At 57.0% G+C, this 17,219-nt stretch overlaps 1 protein-coding gene across 17 annotated transcripts in view; it reads left to right on the forward strand.

Annotated features, from left to right (window-relative positions):
• Window positions 1–27: 27 nt before the first annotated feature.
• CBS (cystathionine beta-synthase) overlaps window positions 28–17,219 on the forward strand; it is a 28,402-nt gene continuing 11,210 nt past the window's right edge. For 5 of the 17 annotated variants that reach the window (XM_074033944.1, XM_074033948.1, XM_065541341.1 and 2 more), the window contains exons 1-11: window positions 28–501; window positions 3,061–3,136; window positions 4,224–4,440; window positions 8,648–8,754; window positions 11,206–11,340; window positions 11,886–11,965; window positions 12,060–12,194; window positions 12,309–12,378; window positions 13,549–13,640; window positions 14,467–14,592; window positions 15,148–15,232. In XM_074033944.1, coding sequence (XP_073890045.1) covers window positions 4,232–4,440; window positions 8,648–8,754; window positions 11,206–11,340; window positions 11,886–11,965; window positions 12,060–12,194; window positions 12,309–12,378; window positions 13,549–13,640; window positions 14,467–14,592; window positions 15,148–15,232 — 1,039 coding nt within the window. In that variant the 5' untranslated portion in view covers window positions 28–501; window positions 3,061–3,136; window positions 4,224–4,231. Of the gene's footprint in view, window positions 502–760; window positions 1,266–2,470; window positions 2,923–3,060; window positions 3,137–4,223; window positions 4,441–8,647; window positions 8,755–11,205; window positions 11,341–11,885; window positions 11,966–12,059; window positions 12,195–12,308; window positions 12,379–13,548; window positions 13,641–13,728; window positions 14,593–15,147; window positions 15,233–17,219 lie in introns of those variants that run through there. The other 12 variants (XM_074033945.1, XM_074033949.1, XM_045389348.2 and 9 more) reach the window with 5 other exon arrangements.

The following is a 17,219-nucleotide window of genomic DNA, read 5'->3' on the forward strand; positions in this document are numbered from 1 at the left end:
CAGTGAGGCTGCCACCCCGGGGTCGCCGTCTCCACCTCTCCGCAGTCGGGGCAGCAGCTCGCCCCTCTTTCCCACATATCCGTCCAGGTGAGATCCGGCCCCACCGAGACCCGCTCCCCGCTCTGGACGGAGGATCCCAACTGGGTCCGGGTCTCCCCCTCCGCGCCTCCGCCCGCTGTTGCATCATCTGGTTCCCAGGACCCCCGACGCACCCGCGCCCACGCCTGAGGTCTTGGCCGCCCAGAAGCTGGGAGTTCGGGCGTCCACGTGGCCCCGGGCTCCCACCCCAGCCCCCGCGCCGGCGGAGCGGACCCCACTGGCGGCGAGTCCCGGAGCGTGGAGCGGGGACGCGGGCTGGGAATCTGGGGGAGACGCACGCTTCGTGCCCAGCATTGAGTTTTCGCTGCATTGTGGATGGGAAATGACTGTTTGCAAATCGCCCTTTTCGGCGGACTGTGTGGGGTGGCGGTAAACGGTGTCGTTGCGCGGGCGGCACGCGAGGTGGGTGCCCGCTGGGGGAGGGACGCGGGGATCTGCCCAGGTTGCGTTGTGGGGATGGAGGATTTCCTGGGACCTCACTTCCCTGAGCCCCAGGCGAGACGACAGCCGAGCTGGAGGATGCAAGGGGGAGGCGGAGGGGGGGTGAGAGCGGAGCGCGAAACTCGGCTTCCCGAGGATCTTCTGGGCTCGCTTGTCCCCAGCTTTGTCCCAAAGTGTCGCTTCCGGGGTCGGAGTGGCCGGCGGTTTCCGGGTGTCAGTAGGGTCTGGATCTACCCCCGGGAAGCTTAGAGGAGTTTCCCGCTCTCCGTGCGCGTGGCCCTCCCCAGGCCCCTCCGGGAGTGCTGGCGCGCGCGTGCAGGGGTGTCCCAGGAGCGTCGTGACCCCAAGGGGGTCTTGCGGTTTAAGGAGCGGCCGGGGCGACGCCAAGTGAACCCCCCTCCCCGGGACGCACGTGCGACCGGCCGCCCGACACTGTCGCCTTGGGGAGCCCGCGGGTTTGGGTTCGGGTGCGGGTCTCCTGGAGAGCTTTCCGCCGAGCGCCTCTGGGTTCTTCAGAGCCCCGGCGGCTGGCGATCTGCGTTCCCGGCAGCCCCTTACCTTGCGGGAGGGTGCTCCAGGGCGAGGCGAGGCGCCAAAAGCAAGGCGCTGGGCCGCCTGCGTCTGCCAGGGCCGCGGGTCCAAGGCTTTCTGGAGGATTCCGCGGCGGAGCGTGCGCGCCCCAGGCCAGACAGGGCCTGTGCCAGACGGAGAGTCCCTTCCCGCAGGTGACTCCCGCGACCCGCGGAGGAAGGTGCTGCTCCGCTCACGGCGGCGGCTCCTTACAAGGTCGGGGTAGAAAGAAAAGCAGGGGCACGGATCACGAGGTCAGGAGATCGAGACCGTCCTGGATAACACGGTGAAACCCCGTCTCTACTAAAAAATACAAAAAACTAGCCGGGCGAGGTGGCGGGCGCCTGTAGTCCCAGCTACTCGGGAGGCTGAGGCAGGAGAATGGCGGGAACCCGGGAGGCGGAGCTTGCAGTGAGCTGAGATCCGGCCACTGTACTCCAGCCTGGGCGACAGAGCGAGACTCCGTCTCAAAAAATAAATAAATAAATAAAGAAAAGCAGGGGCACGCTTGGGTGACTTCAGGAGGGACACGAACCTCTGAAAGCGGGGTGCACTTTTCTCGGGAAGAGAAGATCCAGTGCCTTCGGATTTTCAGACAAGTCCGTGGTCCCATGACCTTGACAGCACCACCCTCCAGGGTTGTTTGAAGCCGCTTTGGCCACCGGCCTGGTGAATTGCAAAGGTGGAGGGGAGGCCAGGAAGTCCAGGAGGCCAAGCTGAGGCCTGGGTAAGGCCTGTGCGCAGAGACCACCTGAGCCGCATAATCCAAGGGCTTCCAAATGCAGCCGGCTTCAGCAACTTTTTTTTTTTTTTCTTTTGAGACGGAGTCTCACTCTGTCGCCCAGGCTGGAGTGCAGTGGCCGGATCTCAGCTCACTGCAATCTCCACCTCCCGGGTTTATGCCATTCTCCTGCCTCAGCCTCCCGAGTAGCTGGGACTACAGGCGCCCGCCATCTCGCCTGGCTAGTTTTTCGTATTTTTTTAGTAGAGACGGGGTTTCACCGTGTTAGCCAGGATGGTCTCGATCTCCTGACCTCGTGATCCGCCCATCTCGGCCTCCCAAAGTGCTGGGATTACAGGCTTGAGCCACCGCGCCCGGCCAACTTTTTCTTTTTTAATAGGCTTTTTTAAAAAGAACCGTTTTAGGCTGGTCGGGGTGGCTCACTCCTATAATCCCAGCAATTGAGAGGCCGAGGCCAGCAAATCACCTGAGGTCAGGTGTTCAAGACCAGCCTGGCCAACATGGTGAAATCTCCTCTCTACTAAAAATACAAAAATCTGCTGGGTGTGGTGGCACGCGTCTGTAATCCCAGCTACTCTGGAGGCTGAGGCAGGAGAATTGCTTGAACCCAGGAGGTGGAGCTTGCAGTGAGCTGAGATCACACCACTGCACTCCAGCCTGGGCAACAAGAGTGAGACTCCATCTCGAAAATTTTAAAAAGAGCAGTTTTAGATTTACAGAAAAATTGAGAAGATAGATAGTAAAGTTCCCACAGTTTCTCCTGTTAAGATCTTAAACTGATGTCGTATATTTGTTACTTTTTTTTTTTTTTTTTTGACAGAGTCTCGCTCTGTTGCCAGGCTGGAGTGCAGTGGCATGATCTCGGCTCACTGCAACCTCCACCTCCCGGGTTCAAGCAATTCTCCTGCCTCAGCTTCCCGAGTAGCTGGGACTACAGGCACGCACCACCACACTTGGCTAATTTTTGTATTTTTAGTAGAAACGGTGTTTCACCATGTTAGCCAGGATGGTCTCAAACTCTTGACCTCGTGATCCACCCACCTTGGCCTCCCAAAGTGCTGGGATTACAGGTGTGAGCCACCGCGCACGGCCTATTTGTTACAATTAATGAGCCAATTCCACGATCACATAACCTTTGTTAACATCAACCAAAGTCCATGCTTGAGTCAGATTTACAGTTTTCCCCTCACACCCCTTTTCTATTCCAGGATCCCACAACACAGTTTGCTGTCACCTCTCCTTACAGAGTCTGAACGGTGCCGAACTGTCAGCACCATCTGTCCGGTGAGTGACGGCTGTGGACTTAGTGTCCTGTTGAATGTGGAGAATCAAAGCAGGGTGAAAGGGACTGAGTCCAGTCCTGGGCCCTGTGTAGAGGGTGAGGTGGGGGGTGGTCATGCGTTCTTTGTCCCCCCAGAGGAAGGGCAGCAGATGGGGCCTCGCCTGGGTGCCCTGGTCTTTCTTTTTTCTCTCTCCTTTTTTTTTTTTTTTTTTTTGTCTTATCTATTTCAAGGTGCTTGTGTGTTTTTTTAATCCTGGGTAAAATACACGTGACACTGATCACTGTAACCATTTGTAAATGTGATGCAACCACTGTCACTATCTCCACCTAGAACATTTTCATCATCCCCAACACAACCTCTGCACCCATCAAACAATCACCCTCCCTTCGCCACTCACCCCAGCCCCTGGCAGCCTCTGTTCTACTTTCTCTCTCTATGAATTTGCCAGACAGAGAGGGGCGTTCGAGAGTCCCAGGTGCCTCATCGTGGAAGTGGAATCACACAGCATTTGTCCTTTTGTCTCTGGCTTGTTTCACTTGGCATCATGTCCTGAGGGTTCGTCCGTGTTGTAACGTGCCAGAATTCGTTTCTCTTATGGCTGAGTAAATATTCTAGTGTGTGTATGAGCCTATCGTGTGCGTCCATCCATCCGCAGACACATGGGCTGCCTGCCTCCACTTTTTGACTTGTGAATGGTGCAGCAGTGAGCATGGGTGTGCAAGCATCTGTTTTGTTGTTGTTGTTTTATTTTTTAAATAGAAACAGGGCTGGAGCCCAGGCTGGTCTTAACCTCCTGGACTCAATTGTCTTCCTACCTCAGCCTCCCAAAGTGCTGGGATGAGAGGCGTGAGCCACTGCACCCGGCCCAAGCAACTGTCTGTTTCCTTTTTTTTTTTTTTTGTATATGCCTATGGAGGAGACATGGCCAAACGGCTGCCCACAGGGCTGGTGCCTGTGTTTTTGTGTAATTCTTCCTGGGCTTCTCTGAGGGAGCAGAGCACCCCGCCCGAAGGGGACAGGGTCAGCAGGGTTCACTGGACCCCACAGCATCTGAGCCTGAACTGACGCCTCTCTCCTTGCTTTGCCAGGTCCCAGCATGCCTTCTGAGACCCCCCAGGCAGAAGTGGGGCCCACAGGCTGCCCCCACCTCTCAGGGCCACATTCGGCACAGGGGAGCCTGGAGAAGGGGCTCCCAGGGGATAAGGAAGCCAAGGAGCCCCTGTGGATCAGGCCCGATGCCCCGAGCAGGTGCACCTGGCAGCTGGGCCGGCCTGCCTCTGAGTCCCCGCATCACCACACTGTCCCGTAAGTCCTGCTTTTGATCACAAGAGGGTTGATCCATAACCTGCAGGGCAGGAGTTTGTTACCTGGATACCACACAGCCAGGAGGACATGAGGTGTGGCCCCCCTGTAGTCACTCTGGGTTGAGGAGCTGGGGGTGGGGGCATGCCGTGTAGATGAGGCTCTGAGGCCAAGGCCTCCTTACGCTGCAGCCGCAGCACCTAGGCCAGCGCCTGGCAAGACAGTGGATGCTCACAAGGTATTTCCGGAAAAAATAAATAAATAAATGTCCCCAGGTCACATGCTTTCCCCTGTCTGTGGCTGTGCACCTGCGTTCGCTGGAGGTGAGTGACCAGGATCCTGCCTGCACTCTCTTTTATTTTATTTTATTTTTTTGAGACACAAGCTGGAATGCAGTGGTGCAATCATGGCTTGCTGCAGCCTCAATCTCCCCCGATTAAGGGATCCTCCCACCTCAGCCCCCCAAGTAGCTGGGACTACGGGCGCCCACTGTCACGCCCAGCTAATTTTTGTATTTTTAGGAGAGACAGGGTTTCACCATGTTGACCGGGCTGGTCTTGAACTCCTGGGTTCAAGTGACCACCTGCCTTGGCCTCCCACAAGTGCTGGGATTACAGGCGTGAGCCACCGCGCCCGGCCCAGCCTGCACATTTCTGTTAACTCTACGTCATGGAGACTTCCCCTAGGCATTAAACATTTTTCCATAGTGGGCTGTTTTTCTGGTGGCACACACTGTTTGGTGAAGAAGCCGTCATTTTGTAAGCCCTCTACTGGGTAGATAAACGTTTGCAGTTATCTCATTTTAAATAACTGCAGTAGAAAATACTACACATTCATTTAGCCAACGAGTCTTTCCTGAGCGCCTTGTGCATTTGTGCCCTGCTCAAGGTGCAGAAGCTCTATCAGCAGAAAAGACAAATAAACAAAAATCCCTACCCCAGCACGAAACTGAAATCAAGCTCACTAAGCCTTAGGATTATATTTATTTCCTTAGTGTAATCTCCTTGGAGGAGAACAGATAGATCAAAGAATGTGCTTCTTAGATGTTTGATTCCTTTTTTTGTTTTGTTTTGTTTTGTTTTGTTTTGTTTTTTTGGAGACAGAGTCTCGCTGTCGCCAGGCTGGAGTGCTAGTCACACAATCTCAGCTCACTGCAACTTCTGCCTCCCGGGTTCAAGAATTCTCCTACCTCAGCCTCCCTAGTAGCTGGGATTACAGGCACATGCCAGCACGCCCAGCGGGTTTTTGTATTTTTAGTAGAGATGGGATTTCACCATGTTGTCCAGGCTGGTCTTGAACTCCTGACCTCCGGTGATCTGCCTGCCTCAGCCTCCCGAAGTGCAGGGATTATGATTCCTATTTTGTGTACACCACTACCTGCATTTATGGTTGTTGAGCTACAGTTCAGAACAGGTGGGGTGGCTGGGTGGAGCCACTCTCAGTGCAGCAATAGAAGAAGTGACAACTGACAAACCCAGAAGGTCTGAGAGTTGAACACACTCAGTGCTGGGAGCTCAGGAGGCCAAGCAGATGGGTGGGCAGCCAGGAGGATGGGCTCTTGCCCCCAAAACAAACCTGAGAGAGCAGTGGGTGAGAGGCCCGGTGAGGTCGGGAGTGGCTGCTGGGGGTAGGGTGGGCAGGGAAGACAGGCCGGATTCCTGAGGGCTCCGTGAGCTCTTAACTCTAGGGCGTGAGATGGAGACGATGCCCTCCAGGTTGTAAAATGGTGTTGCACCTGCACCTCACACAGGCCTCATTCATCCTCCGAAGACACCCCCATCCTGAGATGCAGAGCCTGCGCTGCTTGTCTCCAGTCAGAGGGCCCCCGAGAATAGCAGGGTTGCAGGGAGGTGCTGCAGAGGTGGGTGAGGCGCTGGGGCTTCATTCTAGGACAGTGTGGGGTGTCCTCCCAGGAGCCTCTTGGGCTGCGGAAGTGGGAGTCCTTGAGATAAGGGGCTCCAGAGCTATCCCTGCAAGTCGGATCTTTTATCTTCCTAAGTGCTCTGGGCCTGGCCCTGACCACCTCTAGAAACTTCTCAGGTAACTTCACAGCCACGGAGGCCCAGTGCTAAGTCAACACACCTGCTGCAGGGAGGCGGGCCTCTTCCTGCCTGGCTGGCCGGATGCCTGAACTGAGCTACTGAACTAACCCCCAGCGCTGTCACCCGGGGACTTGACTTTCCACCTGGCCCTGGCTCTCTGCACCCTGCCAAGCCTGGTTCCCTTCCGCCAAGAACTGCTTCCGGGGGAGGCTCCCTGGTCCCTGTACAATTTGGGCACCTGGCAGGACTGCCCTCTGCTCCCTGGGAAGGGCGCGATTGGACTCCTCTTGGCGCCTGTTTGGGCCTTCAGGGCGGCTCTCCCTGCAAATGTGGCACTCCCTCCATGCCACAGGACCTCCGGGAGCTGGGTGCACCCCAGGTCTGAGGATCGCTTCCGGGGGGGCAGGGCCCAAGGAGCCTGGCTGTTTCGCAGGTGCCTGTGCTGAGGAGGAGGCTCAGGGTCAGAGCCACGGGGTGTCACTGGAACTGCACGGGCAGGGAGGGGTTGCAGGTCTGGACACCGCTGTGAACCATGCGTGTTCCCAGATGAGTTCGTGGTTAGCTTGTGCTTGGCACAGATAGAAAGGGGGTGTCATCGGCCTCTCCCTGGGGGAGGATGGCAGGGGCATGAGGGCCGTTTAGGAAACCACCTGGACCAGGGTTTGAGGGTTTGCACAGCCAGATGCTGCAGGGCAGAGCATCACAAGCCCAGCTGACAGCGCCTCGGCCCGGGCTCTGTGTCCGCCACGTGCCTGACATTTTCTGTGCAGGGCTAGGCATCCTGCCTGCGCTTTGCAGCCGTTGTCCCTGGTCTAAGGAGTCTCTGCCCTGAGGTCAGCACTTCACTTTTTTGTCTCCTGTGGTCAGAAGCTGAGAGATGAAAGGAAATGAAATTCCCCAGTAAAGCCTTTCTGAAAAGATAGACCTAAATCTTTGTTTTGGAGTCAGTACTTGCTTATTTTAACTTTTTTATTTGGAAATAACTTACGACTCGCAAGAAGTTGCCAAAATAATAGGTCCTTTGTACCCTTCTCCCAGCTTCCCACTAACAACGTCTGCCACGACTGTAGGTTCATTTTCAAACCTGGGAAACTGACATTGGTACAAATAAACTACAGGCATTATTTGCTTTTTATAGGTTTTTAGGTCTAAGCATGTGTGTGTGTTTTTCAGGCATGTGTGTGTGGTGTGTGTGTTTCAGGCATGTGTGTGTGGTGTGTGTGTGTTTCAGGCGCGTGTGTGTGGTGTGTGTGTTTCAGGCGCGTGTGTGTGGTGTGTGTGTTTCAGGCATGTGTGTGTGGTGTGTGTGTGTTTCAGGCATATGTGTAGTGTGTGTTTCAGGCGTGTATGGTGTGTGTGTTTCAGGCATGTGTGTGTGGTGTGTGTGTGTTTCAGGCATATGTGTAGTGTGTGTTTCAGGCGTGTGTGTGTGGTGTGTTTCAGGCATGTGTGTGGGGTGTGTTTCAGGCGTGTGTGTGTGTTTCAGGCGTATGTGTGGTGTGTGTGTGTGTTTCAGGCATGTGTGGTGTGTGTGTGTGTTTCAGGTTTATGTGTTTCAGGCGTGTGTGTGTGGTGTATGTGTGTTTCAGGCATGTGTGTGTAGTGTGTGTGTGTTTCAGGTGTGTGTGTATTTCAGGCGTGTGTGTGGTGTGTGTGTTTCAGGCATGTGTGTGTGGTATGTGTGTTTCAGGCATGTGTGTGTGGTGTGTGTGTTTCAGGCATGTGTGTGTGGTGTGTGTGTTTCAGGCATGTGTGTGGGGTGTGTTTCAGGCATGTGTGTGTGTTTCAGGCATGTGTGGTGTGTGTGTGTTTCAGGTTTATGTGTTTCAGGCGTGTGTGTGGTGTGTGTGTTTCAGGCGTGTGTGTGTGGTGTATGTGTGTGTGTGTGGTATATGTGTGTGTGGTGTGTGTGTGTTTCAGGCGTGTGTGTGGTGTGTGTGTGTTTCAGGCGTGTGTGTGTGGTATATGTGTGTTTCTGGCATGTGTGTGTGGTGTGTGTGTGGTGTGTGTGTGTGGTGTGTTAGGGGTATCTGTGTAGATTTGTGTAACAACCATCCAGATAAAGCCAGTTCTTTGATTGTTGATTTGTGTCAGACAATGGCCTTGGGCTGCCAGGGCTGGGACTATTTTGTTCTTTTCCTGAATAAATGTGGACTCCTCTGTTTCAGGGAAAAATCTCCAAAAATCTTGCCAGATATTCTGAAGAAAATTGGGGACACCCCTATGATCAGAATCAACAAGATTGGGAAGAAGTTCGGCCTGAAGTGTGAGCTCCGTGAGTGCCCTGGCTTTTGAGAGGGGCTTCCTCCATCCACGCTGGGCTCCGTGGGCCTGGGGGGTCCTGGGATGGGTCCCTTAGGCAAGGCCCCGGGATCAGAAAACACACTGGTTAATGAGTGGCCGAGGTCATATCAGTTTAAGTTTGGGAAAAATACACAACAGGGCGTTGTGTCAGACGGTGACCAAAGTGGCTTCCCCGCTGATGGACCAGGGAACGAATAGGTGACCTTTGAACTGAGGCTGGAGTGGAAGGAGCGAGGGTGTGAAGAGCGGGGTGAGGGTCAAAGGCAGAAGCAAGCAGGTGGGGAGGTTCTGCGTCCTGCCTCCTAGAGAGACGCGGATGGGTCCTAGCACGAGCTGTGAGCCACCCACTGCCCAGGGAGCGGTTGCCTCTGTCTTGCCAGCTTCGTGGGGACAGACAGTTCAGCTCATCATTTATGAGACAGAGAATGGAAATTTGGAGGGTCTGTGGCTGGCCCCGTCCTGGGTACACGGGGGTCACCTGAGGTCCGGTGTGAGCCCTCCAGGGAGGGGCAGTTCTTTGTAGGACGCAGTTTCCAGGCTCAAGAGAGTGGAAGAAATTCGTAAGGGTCGCTCTTCACCAGGACCTCAGGGCCCTGGTAGACCTCAGCATCGTCACAGAGAAAGCTGTGGGTGCAGAGGCCTTGGGGACAAGGTGGGGACGGAATTTCATATTTCAGGTGACCGAGGCCAAGGGAGTTCGCAGGGCGGCAGCACAGGTGCTGTGGAGAACCCTGAGACAGGGCCAGATGGAGGGGGTGCGGTTTGAGTGGGAAGGAGAGGGAACCAGTAACATGGCTTGGGACTTTTTCATCCTGAAATGCTGTCATGTCACAGCCGGGGGACCTGTGAGAGCTGGGGCAGGCGCTCGGGGAAGGAAGTCAGGGGTCGGTGCATTGGGAACTGATGGCAGATTCACAGGAGGGGCCTGCTGGGAGCCTGGCCCTCCTCTGCCCCTCTAGGGAAGGAATTCTCAGAGCTGCATCAGAGCAGCCCCTTTTACAGAGACCCCCAAGGCAGCAGGGCCGGCCCTGTGCTCATTTGTCAGACAGTAAGGACCCTTGGACGCAGCAAGCATGGCTGCCCGCAGTGCTACGTACAGGACGGCATCTAAACTTGGCAGTTGCCCTCGAAGTAGGTTTGGGAACGCCTGTTTTACAGACAGACACACCGAGGGTCAGGTCGGTCACGTGGCTTGCCTGAGGCCACCCAGCTCTGATTTCTGCTTCGGAGCTGGCCCCCAGGCACTGGTGAGAAAGATCTCACTGAGGGCTTCACAGTATGGGACCCAGAGGGGTCCGGAAATGCAGACCTGCGGCGGGCCAGACCCCGGGAGTCCTCCCCACCACACAGCACCTCGGCCTGGCTCTAGGGGCAACACTTGTCTGGTGGTGGCTTTCAGAAGTTTTGAGGTGTTGCGGACTGGTCCCAGGTCCCTCAAATCACATTTCATGTAGCCCAGTCTCTCTCTCTCTCTCTCTCTCTCTCTCTCTTAAAAACTAAATATTTTTAAGAGCTGGAGAGGAAGGGAGGACCTGCAATAAGAAAAGAAGTGCAGACCGGGCACGGTGGCTCATGCCTGTAATCCCAGCACTTTGAGGGGCTGAGGCGGGCGGATCACGAGGTCAGCAGATCAAGACCATCCTGGCTAATACGGTGAAACCCCGTCTCTACTAAAAATACAAAACAAATTAGCCGGGCGTGGTGGTGGCGCCTGTAGTCCCAGCTACTGGGGAGGCTGAGGCAGGAGAATGGCGTGAACCCGGGAGGCGGAGCTTGCAGTGAGCCAAGATCGCACCACTGCACTCCAGCCTGGGCAATAGAGCAAGACTCCGTCTCAAAAAAAAAAAAAAAGAAGGAACGACGTGCAAGTGAAGGCCTTGGTCTTGTGCGGGGACCGCGCAGGGAACCCTTTCCAGGGCAGGTGACGCCCCACAGGGGAAGGAGGACAATGGGAGGCTGTAGGGAGAGTTTGCAAGTCCCCATCCGATGGGGCTGGGATGTGGCCAGTGCCGTGGCTTCAGGACATCAAGCTGCTTTGGCAGGGGCTGCTGGGTATGGCTGGGCATGGGCGTAGGGGACCCAAATCCAGGCGCCCGCCTGCCACACGCCCAGCTTGTGGGTGGGGGGATGGGGTTTTCTGTGGTGCCCCTCTGTGAGGGCTGCTTATGCCTCTCTGGTTCCCACAGAGTTGCTCTGTGCCCCGCAGGGCTGGTAGGATGGGCTGCAGGGGGAGAAGCTCTGATGGGCGAGCGCCCAGGTGCAGGTGTAGGGGAGGTGAGTGGAGAGGTGGCAATTTTTCAGAACCCACAGGCCCCCAAGCCCATCCCCCATCCTGGGGTGTATCAGGTAATGGGGGGTGAGCAGGAATCACTGGGGGGCGGTCAGGGAATCTTCTCCTCTGTGATTCATCTCTGCCTCCCAGTGGCCAAGTGTGAATTCTTCAACGCGGGCGGGAGCGTGAAGGACCGCATCAGCCTGCGGATGATTGAGGATGCTGAGCGCGCCGGGACGCTGAAGCCCGGGGACACGATTATCGAGCCGACATCTGGGAACACCGGTGGGTGCCCGGCCCAGTAGGGGTGGCCAGGCTGGCTGTCCCCTACCCATGCTGAGCCTGCCGGAACCTGGGGGGGATGGCTGAGCTACAGCTGCATGTGCTGGCCCACCCGGTCGCCTGCTCCCTGGCATCTCGCGCCCGCTGCCGGCGTGTGTCCCAGCCCAGCTACCTCTGACCAGCGGTTGGGGCCAGTGCCGATGCTGTTGGGGCGATGGCACCTGGCAGTGCCTGGCACATGGACGAGCACCCAGAGTCTGCTGTTCCTGTGCCCATGTACCCGGCCGGGCCTGGAAGAACCAGATCTCCCGTCCTGCACTGCTCCCTCCTCCTCCTTGGCGTGTACCTTTTATTCCCGCCTCTGGCAGCCTCTCTTCCCCTGCACTTGAAGGCAGAAGCAGCTATGTTGGGCAATTTTGGAATCCCACAGAACCCTCTTCCCTGGGCCCTAGGGGAGCCGGCATCAGGGTGTGCCCCTATGTCCCAGGCAGGGGTGGGGCGGGACTTGGAGGGGCACCGGGCCCCTCTCATCCTCTCTGTGCCTTCAGGGATTGGGCTGGCCCTGACTGCAGCTGTAAGGGGCTATCGCTGCATCATCGTGATGCCGGAGAAGATGAGCTCGGAGAAGGTGTGTGGGCACAGCCAGGGGCGGGGTCATAGGGCAGGGGATGAGGGTGCCTGGGCCAGGCAAAAGGTGCAGGCCACCGCCTTCCCTCCTGCAGGTGGATGTGCTGCGGGCCCTGGGGGCCGAGATTGTGAGGACGCCCACCAATGCCAGGTTTGACTCCCCAGAGTCACACGTGGGCGTGGCCTGGCGGCTGAAGAATGAAATCCCCAATTCTCACATCCTAGACCAGGTGAGGCGCCTGGGGCCTGGAGACGGGCATTCCCTAGGAGGGTCTCGATCAGGGATGTGGGGGTGACTGAGGTGTCAGGGGCCAGCTCACGGGCTCTGCTCTCTTTCTATGCAGTACCGCAACGCCAGCAACCCCCTGGCTCACTACGACACCACCGCTGATGAGATCCTGCGGCAGTGTGACGGTGCGTCCCTCTGTCCATCTTGATTGCATTTATCCCTGGCTGCCTGGGAGTGTACAAATCTCTTGCCCTCTCCTTGGTGAACTCCTATTCACCCTTCAAAACCCAGCTCAAATGTTCCCTCTGTGAAATGCTATCTAGAGCATTTCTCTAGAACAGTTTCCTCCCTCCCTTGTGCCCTCTTGGCCTCTGCCTGTGCCTTACCTGTAACAATCTCTGCAGGTCTGCAGGGGCTCCTCCCACAGAGAATGTAGGGAGTGAGTCTGTTCAGGGCCCAGGCTGGTGCTGGGCTCACAGCTGGGACTTCAGCTGGGATCATGCCCTGACTCGGCATCAAATTCCTCTGCAGAACAGGGCTGGTGACATCTGCGATGAGTTCACTCTGTTACAGGCATGAGGCCGGCTCCTTGGGCCCTTTTCCAGGGTCTCGGTGCCAAGGCCTGTGGGGGTTGGTACTGATGTTTTCCCAAGAGATTCCTTTAGAGAGAAGTTGCCAGGAGGTTGGCGCTCTGGCTTCCTGTTGGGAATCCGGTGTTGGCATGGGCTGGAGCACACCCTCAGTCCATGCCCAGGAGCCAGGCTGTACGGTCCAGGCATTTGCTTGTTTGGGCTTTATGTGTGAGAACTCTCTGGTTTGGCAAAAGCAGTCCTGTCTCAGCATGGGTGCCCGAGCGGCTCCCCCTCACTGAGTCTTTCCCTGCCGTGGCTTGTCTGCCAGATGCCTGTGCTGGCCGCCAGCAGTGTGAGTGCCCAGCGAGTTTCTGAGCTGAAGCCTGAACGACTGATTCCATTTCCTGTGCCAATTCAGTTAACTCACTCACACCATGCAAACATCCAACAGCTCATGGAGGTGATTAATTCGCAGCCTCCCTCTGCCCGCCCTCAGCGCCTGCACCCCCGGACAGGGCCCTGTCTTTCTGCATCCAGCCAAATGGGGGTTTTAGGGGCCGAGTGTCATTGAGCAAAGACTGGGCTGGGGTGCCCCAGGCTGCCTGTTTCTGAGGCTTTCACAGACCAAGGGCAGCAATGAGGGCTGCTCCAACTGGAGAAGAAGTCTTTCTTTTGAGCTTTTTGGTCACCCGCCGTGGTTTGGGCTGTGTGTGTTTTCAATGATTATTACTATGAGTGATGGGCTGGCCAGGTGAGGACCTGAGAATGTTATCCATCCACCAGGGAAGCTGGACATGCTGGTGGCTTCAGTGGGCACGGGTGGCACCATCACGGGCATTGCCAGGAAGCTGAAGGAGAAGTGTCCTGGATGCAGGGTGAGTGGTGTGACCGGGCCCGGGAGGGGCAGCGTGGAGTGGCCCCGACTTCTGAACTGAAAGCTCTCATTCCTCACCATCTGCTCAGCCCACTGTCTTCCGCGGTATTTCTACACTGCTTGGGAGGTGTTTGGAAAGACGGTGCTTGACAGATAAGGGACCAGCAGCTCGTGACCCGAAGGAGCTGGGGCTGGGTGCTCGCTCACTGGCCAGTGTCTTGGAGGGGCTTCCTGCGCTGAGTGGGGGGTTGGAGTTCCATCTAAGGGCTCTGAGAATCAGCCAGGAGCTCTAAGTCCTCTGGTCCTGAGTCTGCCCCTCGCCTGGGGTTTGAGGGAGCTGGGGGAGGGTTCCTGGACTCAGGGTTAAGAGCAGGTCTGAGGAGGGGTGCCTAGAAAGGTCCCACTGATGAGACAAGAGTGTTATCTCCCTGTTGCTTGCCCTTGAAAAAGATATCACTGCCCAGCAATGCCCTTTGTCCCCGAAGGCTCTGGTGCTTTGCCGCAGGGTGGTCTGTCTGGGCTGTCCTGGGGGCCCTGCTCCGAGAAGCCCCCGGGGAGGTCAGTTCCTCCCAGACACCCGCTTTCACTTCTGAGCGCCCTGCACTGAACGTTTAGTCCAGACGAGGTCATTATCGCTTTAATACGTGGGGCCTGGGTTCCTGGGTTTCTCGTCCTGCCTGGGAGGCCGGGAACCGGCCACCACCCATGGGCAGAGTGTTAACAGGCGCTTGTTCACGGCGGTATTGGCCACTCCGATGATAGAATAGTCAGGCATGTCCAGCGGGGGCTTTTGCTGGCCCTGAGCCCTGAAGCCACGCGCTCTGCAGATCATCGGGGTGGATCCCGAAGGGTCCATCCTCGCGGAGCCAGAGGAGCTGAACCAGACAGAGCAGACAACCTACGAGGTGGAAGGGATCGGCTATGACTTCATCCCCACGGTGCTGGACAGGACGGTAGGTCGAGTCCTGAGCCTGGCCACGGTGCAGCCTGTGACTCACCCTCACACTGGAGAGCCTGGCTGACCCTGGGCCCCAACCGGCTCCTCCGCTGAGGGGAACAGAAGGGCAAGCCCCGGCACGCATGGTGAGAAGCTGATCTCGCAGGTCGAGACAAAGTAGACTGGGGGACGATGTCTGCACATGTGGCCTGACCTCACCAAGGGATGCAGCCCGGGTGGCACAGGCAGGGAGCAGGGAAAACGTGGGAAAATTAAGGCCCCAGAAAACTCTGTTAAGAGGCAAAAAGGTGGATTTGGCCTGAGTGAGAGCGGAGACCAAAGGGCCCCTGCAGGTCACACGGATGCTCAGTGGGGCTGGCGGGCAGTTTTACTGTCTGCAAAACGTGTTAGAACTGGAAGGTCTGTAGACGTGCCGATCCCAGGGGGAGAGGCTGGGGCATGACCTCTGGGGTCCTGCTGCCTAGACACGGGCTCCACCACAAGGCTGTTCACCCCCTTGGCCACGTGGAAGCGGCTCCCACACTGACGGGCTGTGGGGGGTCCCGCTCAGGTGGTGGACAAATGGTTCAAGAGTAACGACGAGGAGGCGTTCACCTTTGCCCGCATGCTCATCGCGCAAGAGGGGCTGCTGTGTGGTGAGTGGGTGGCAGGCACGGGGGTACGGGGATGGCAGAGATGGATGGGGGCACCGGGGATGGCTGGGGGCGCACCCTCTGCCAGCCACCAGCCTGCATGTGTAAGACAGCAGTTCTGAGGAGTGTCACTGCTGCAGCCACGAACCTCAGGTGTTATCTGTCTGCCTGGGTCCTCACCTGCCCAGTGTGGTCGCCTGCTCAGGTGAGGGCAGGAGGCCACGGGGCAGAGCTTTGAGCTGCCTTCCAGAATGTGTTTCTAGAACAAGGCTGAAGCTCTCATGGGACTTCCTGTTTCTAATCAAGCCCATCAGGGCCCCTGGGGCAGTGGCTCTGCACTGACGGGGCCCATGGCCAGGACTGGGTGCTGCGAGCACCCTGGAACAGCTGGGGAGGGGCTCTGGAGCCTGAGGCTGTCCAGGATCGACCCCACTCACCTTCCTCCCACCCCGTGCCCCTCTGCCCACCTGCTTGGGGGCTGGCAATGCCACTGACCAGCCACACAGGCAGCAGAGGCTGTAGGGACCACAGTTGATCTGGACATCTGGGGACTCGGAGAGCACACACCAGCTTCTAAAACCCAGGCAGGGACATATGAGGTTTTTACTTGTGCGTTCCCTGTGTCATGTCACTTTGCAGGTGGTGACAGGGAAAGTGGAAGGAAACCAGCCCTCAGTGTGTGGGATAGCTGAGCTCCAAACTAGAGACTGGAAGCAAGTCGATTGAAAAGCCATTTCCTAGCCAGGCGCGGTGGCTCATGCCTATAATCCCAGCACTTTGGGAGGTTGAGGCGGGCAGATCACCTGAGGTCAGGAGTTCGAGACCAGCCTGGCCAACGTGGTGAAACCCCATCTCTACTAAAATACACACACACAAAATTAGCCGGGCGTGGTGGTGCATGCCTGTAATCCCAGCTACTCAGGAGGCTGAGGCAGGAGAATTGCTTGAACCTGGGAGGTGGAGGTTGCAGTGAGCCGAGATCGTGCCACTGCACTCCAGCCTGGGCAACAGAGCAAAAACTCCATCTCAAAAAAAAAAAAGAGGCCGGGCGCGGTGGCTCAAGCCTGTAATCCCAGCACATTGGGAGGCCGAGATGGGCGGATCACGAGGTCAGGAGATCGAGACCATCCTGGCTAACCCGGTGAAACCCCGTCTCTACTAAAAATACAAGAAAATTAGCCGGGTGAGGTGGCGGGCGCCTGTAGTCCCAGCTACTTGGGAGGCTGAGGCAGGAGAATGGCGTGAAACCGGCGGGGCGGAGCTTGCAGTGAGCCGAGATCGCGCCACTGCACTCCAGCCTGGGGCACAGCAAGACTCCGTCTCAAAAAAAAAAAAAAAAAAAAAGAAAAGAAAAGAAAACCATTTCCCAGATGTGTCTGTCATCTGTCATGAAAGGTGTCTTGGTGCCCATAAACGCTGCGCTCTCCCCATCTCAGTCTCCCTGTTCCCCGTGTTGGTGGAGAAACAAGCCCCTGCCTTTGGGGCTGGAAAGCAGGTCTGTGGGCCCCGTTACAGAGGAGCGCGCCTCTCTTCCTGCGGGTGCTCCTGGTGCAGACTTAGACCTTCCCGACTGCTGTGTGCACCCTCAAACTAAGCCCGGAGAAGACGCCTCAGACTCTGACTTCAGGGATCCTAGGCACAGCTGGTGTCACCGTGAGCCTTGGTCTCTTGTTTATAAAGCAGAGCCCAGTGTGCAGTCAGGCAGCCTGCAGGCGTGGTGCTGCAGGCGAGGTGCTGGGGACTCCGTCCTCAGAGCATCGCTGGCTCTCGGCTCAGGGCCAGGAGGTTTGCCAGGGGCCGCAGCCCCACCGCAGGCATTTTCCTGGCACCAGTGCCCACCCCAGCCTAGCAGGAGCCCCTTTTGCTCCCGGATCTTTTGTTTCCTGGGTGACGGTTTCGTTATGAAGCCCCGAGGGGACATGAAGACTCCATGGTGCACAAGGAGGAAGCCGATGCTCACGGAGAAGTGGGGTCCTCCCAGCCCCTCTCC

Source organism: Macaca fascicularis, chromosome 3 (genome assembly GCF_037993035.2).
Source record: "Macaca fascicularis isolate 582-1 chromosome 3, T2T-MFA8v1.1".
Taxonomy (NCBI): domain Eukaryota; kingdom Metazoa; phylum Chordata; class Mammalia; order Primates; family Cercopithecidae; genus Macaca; species Macaca fascicularis.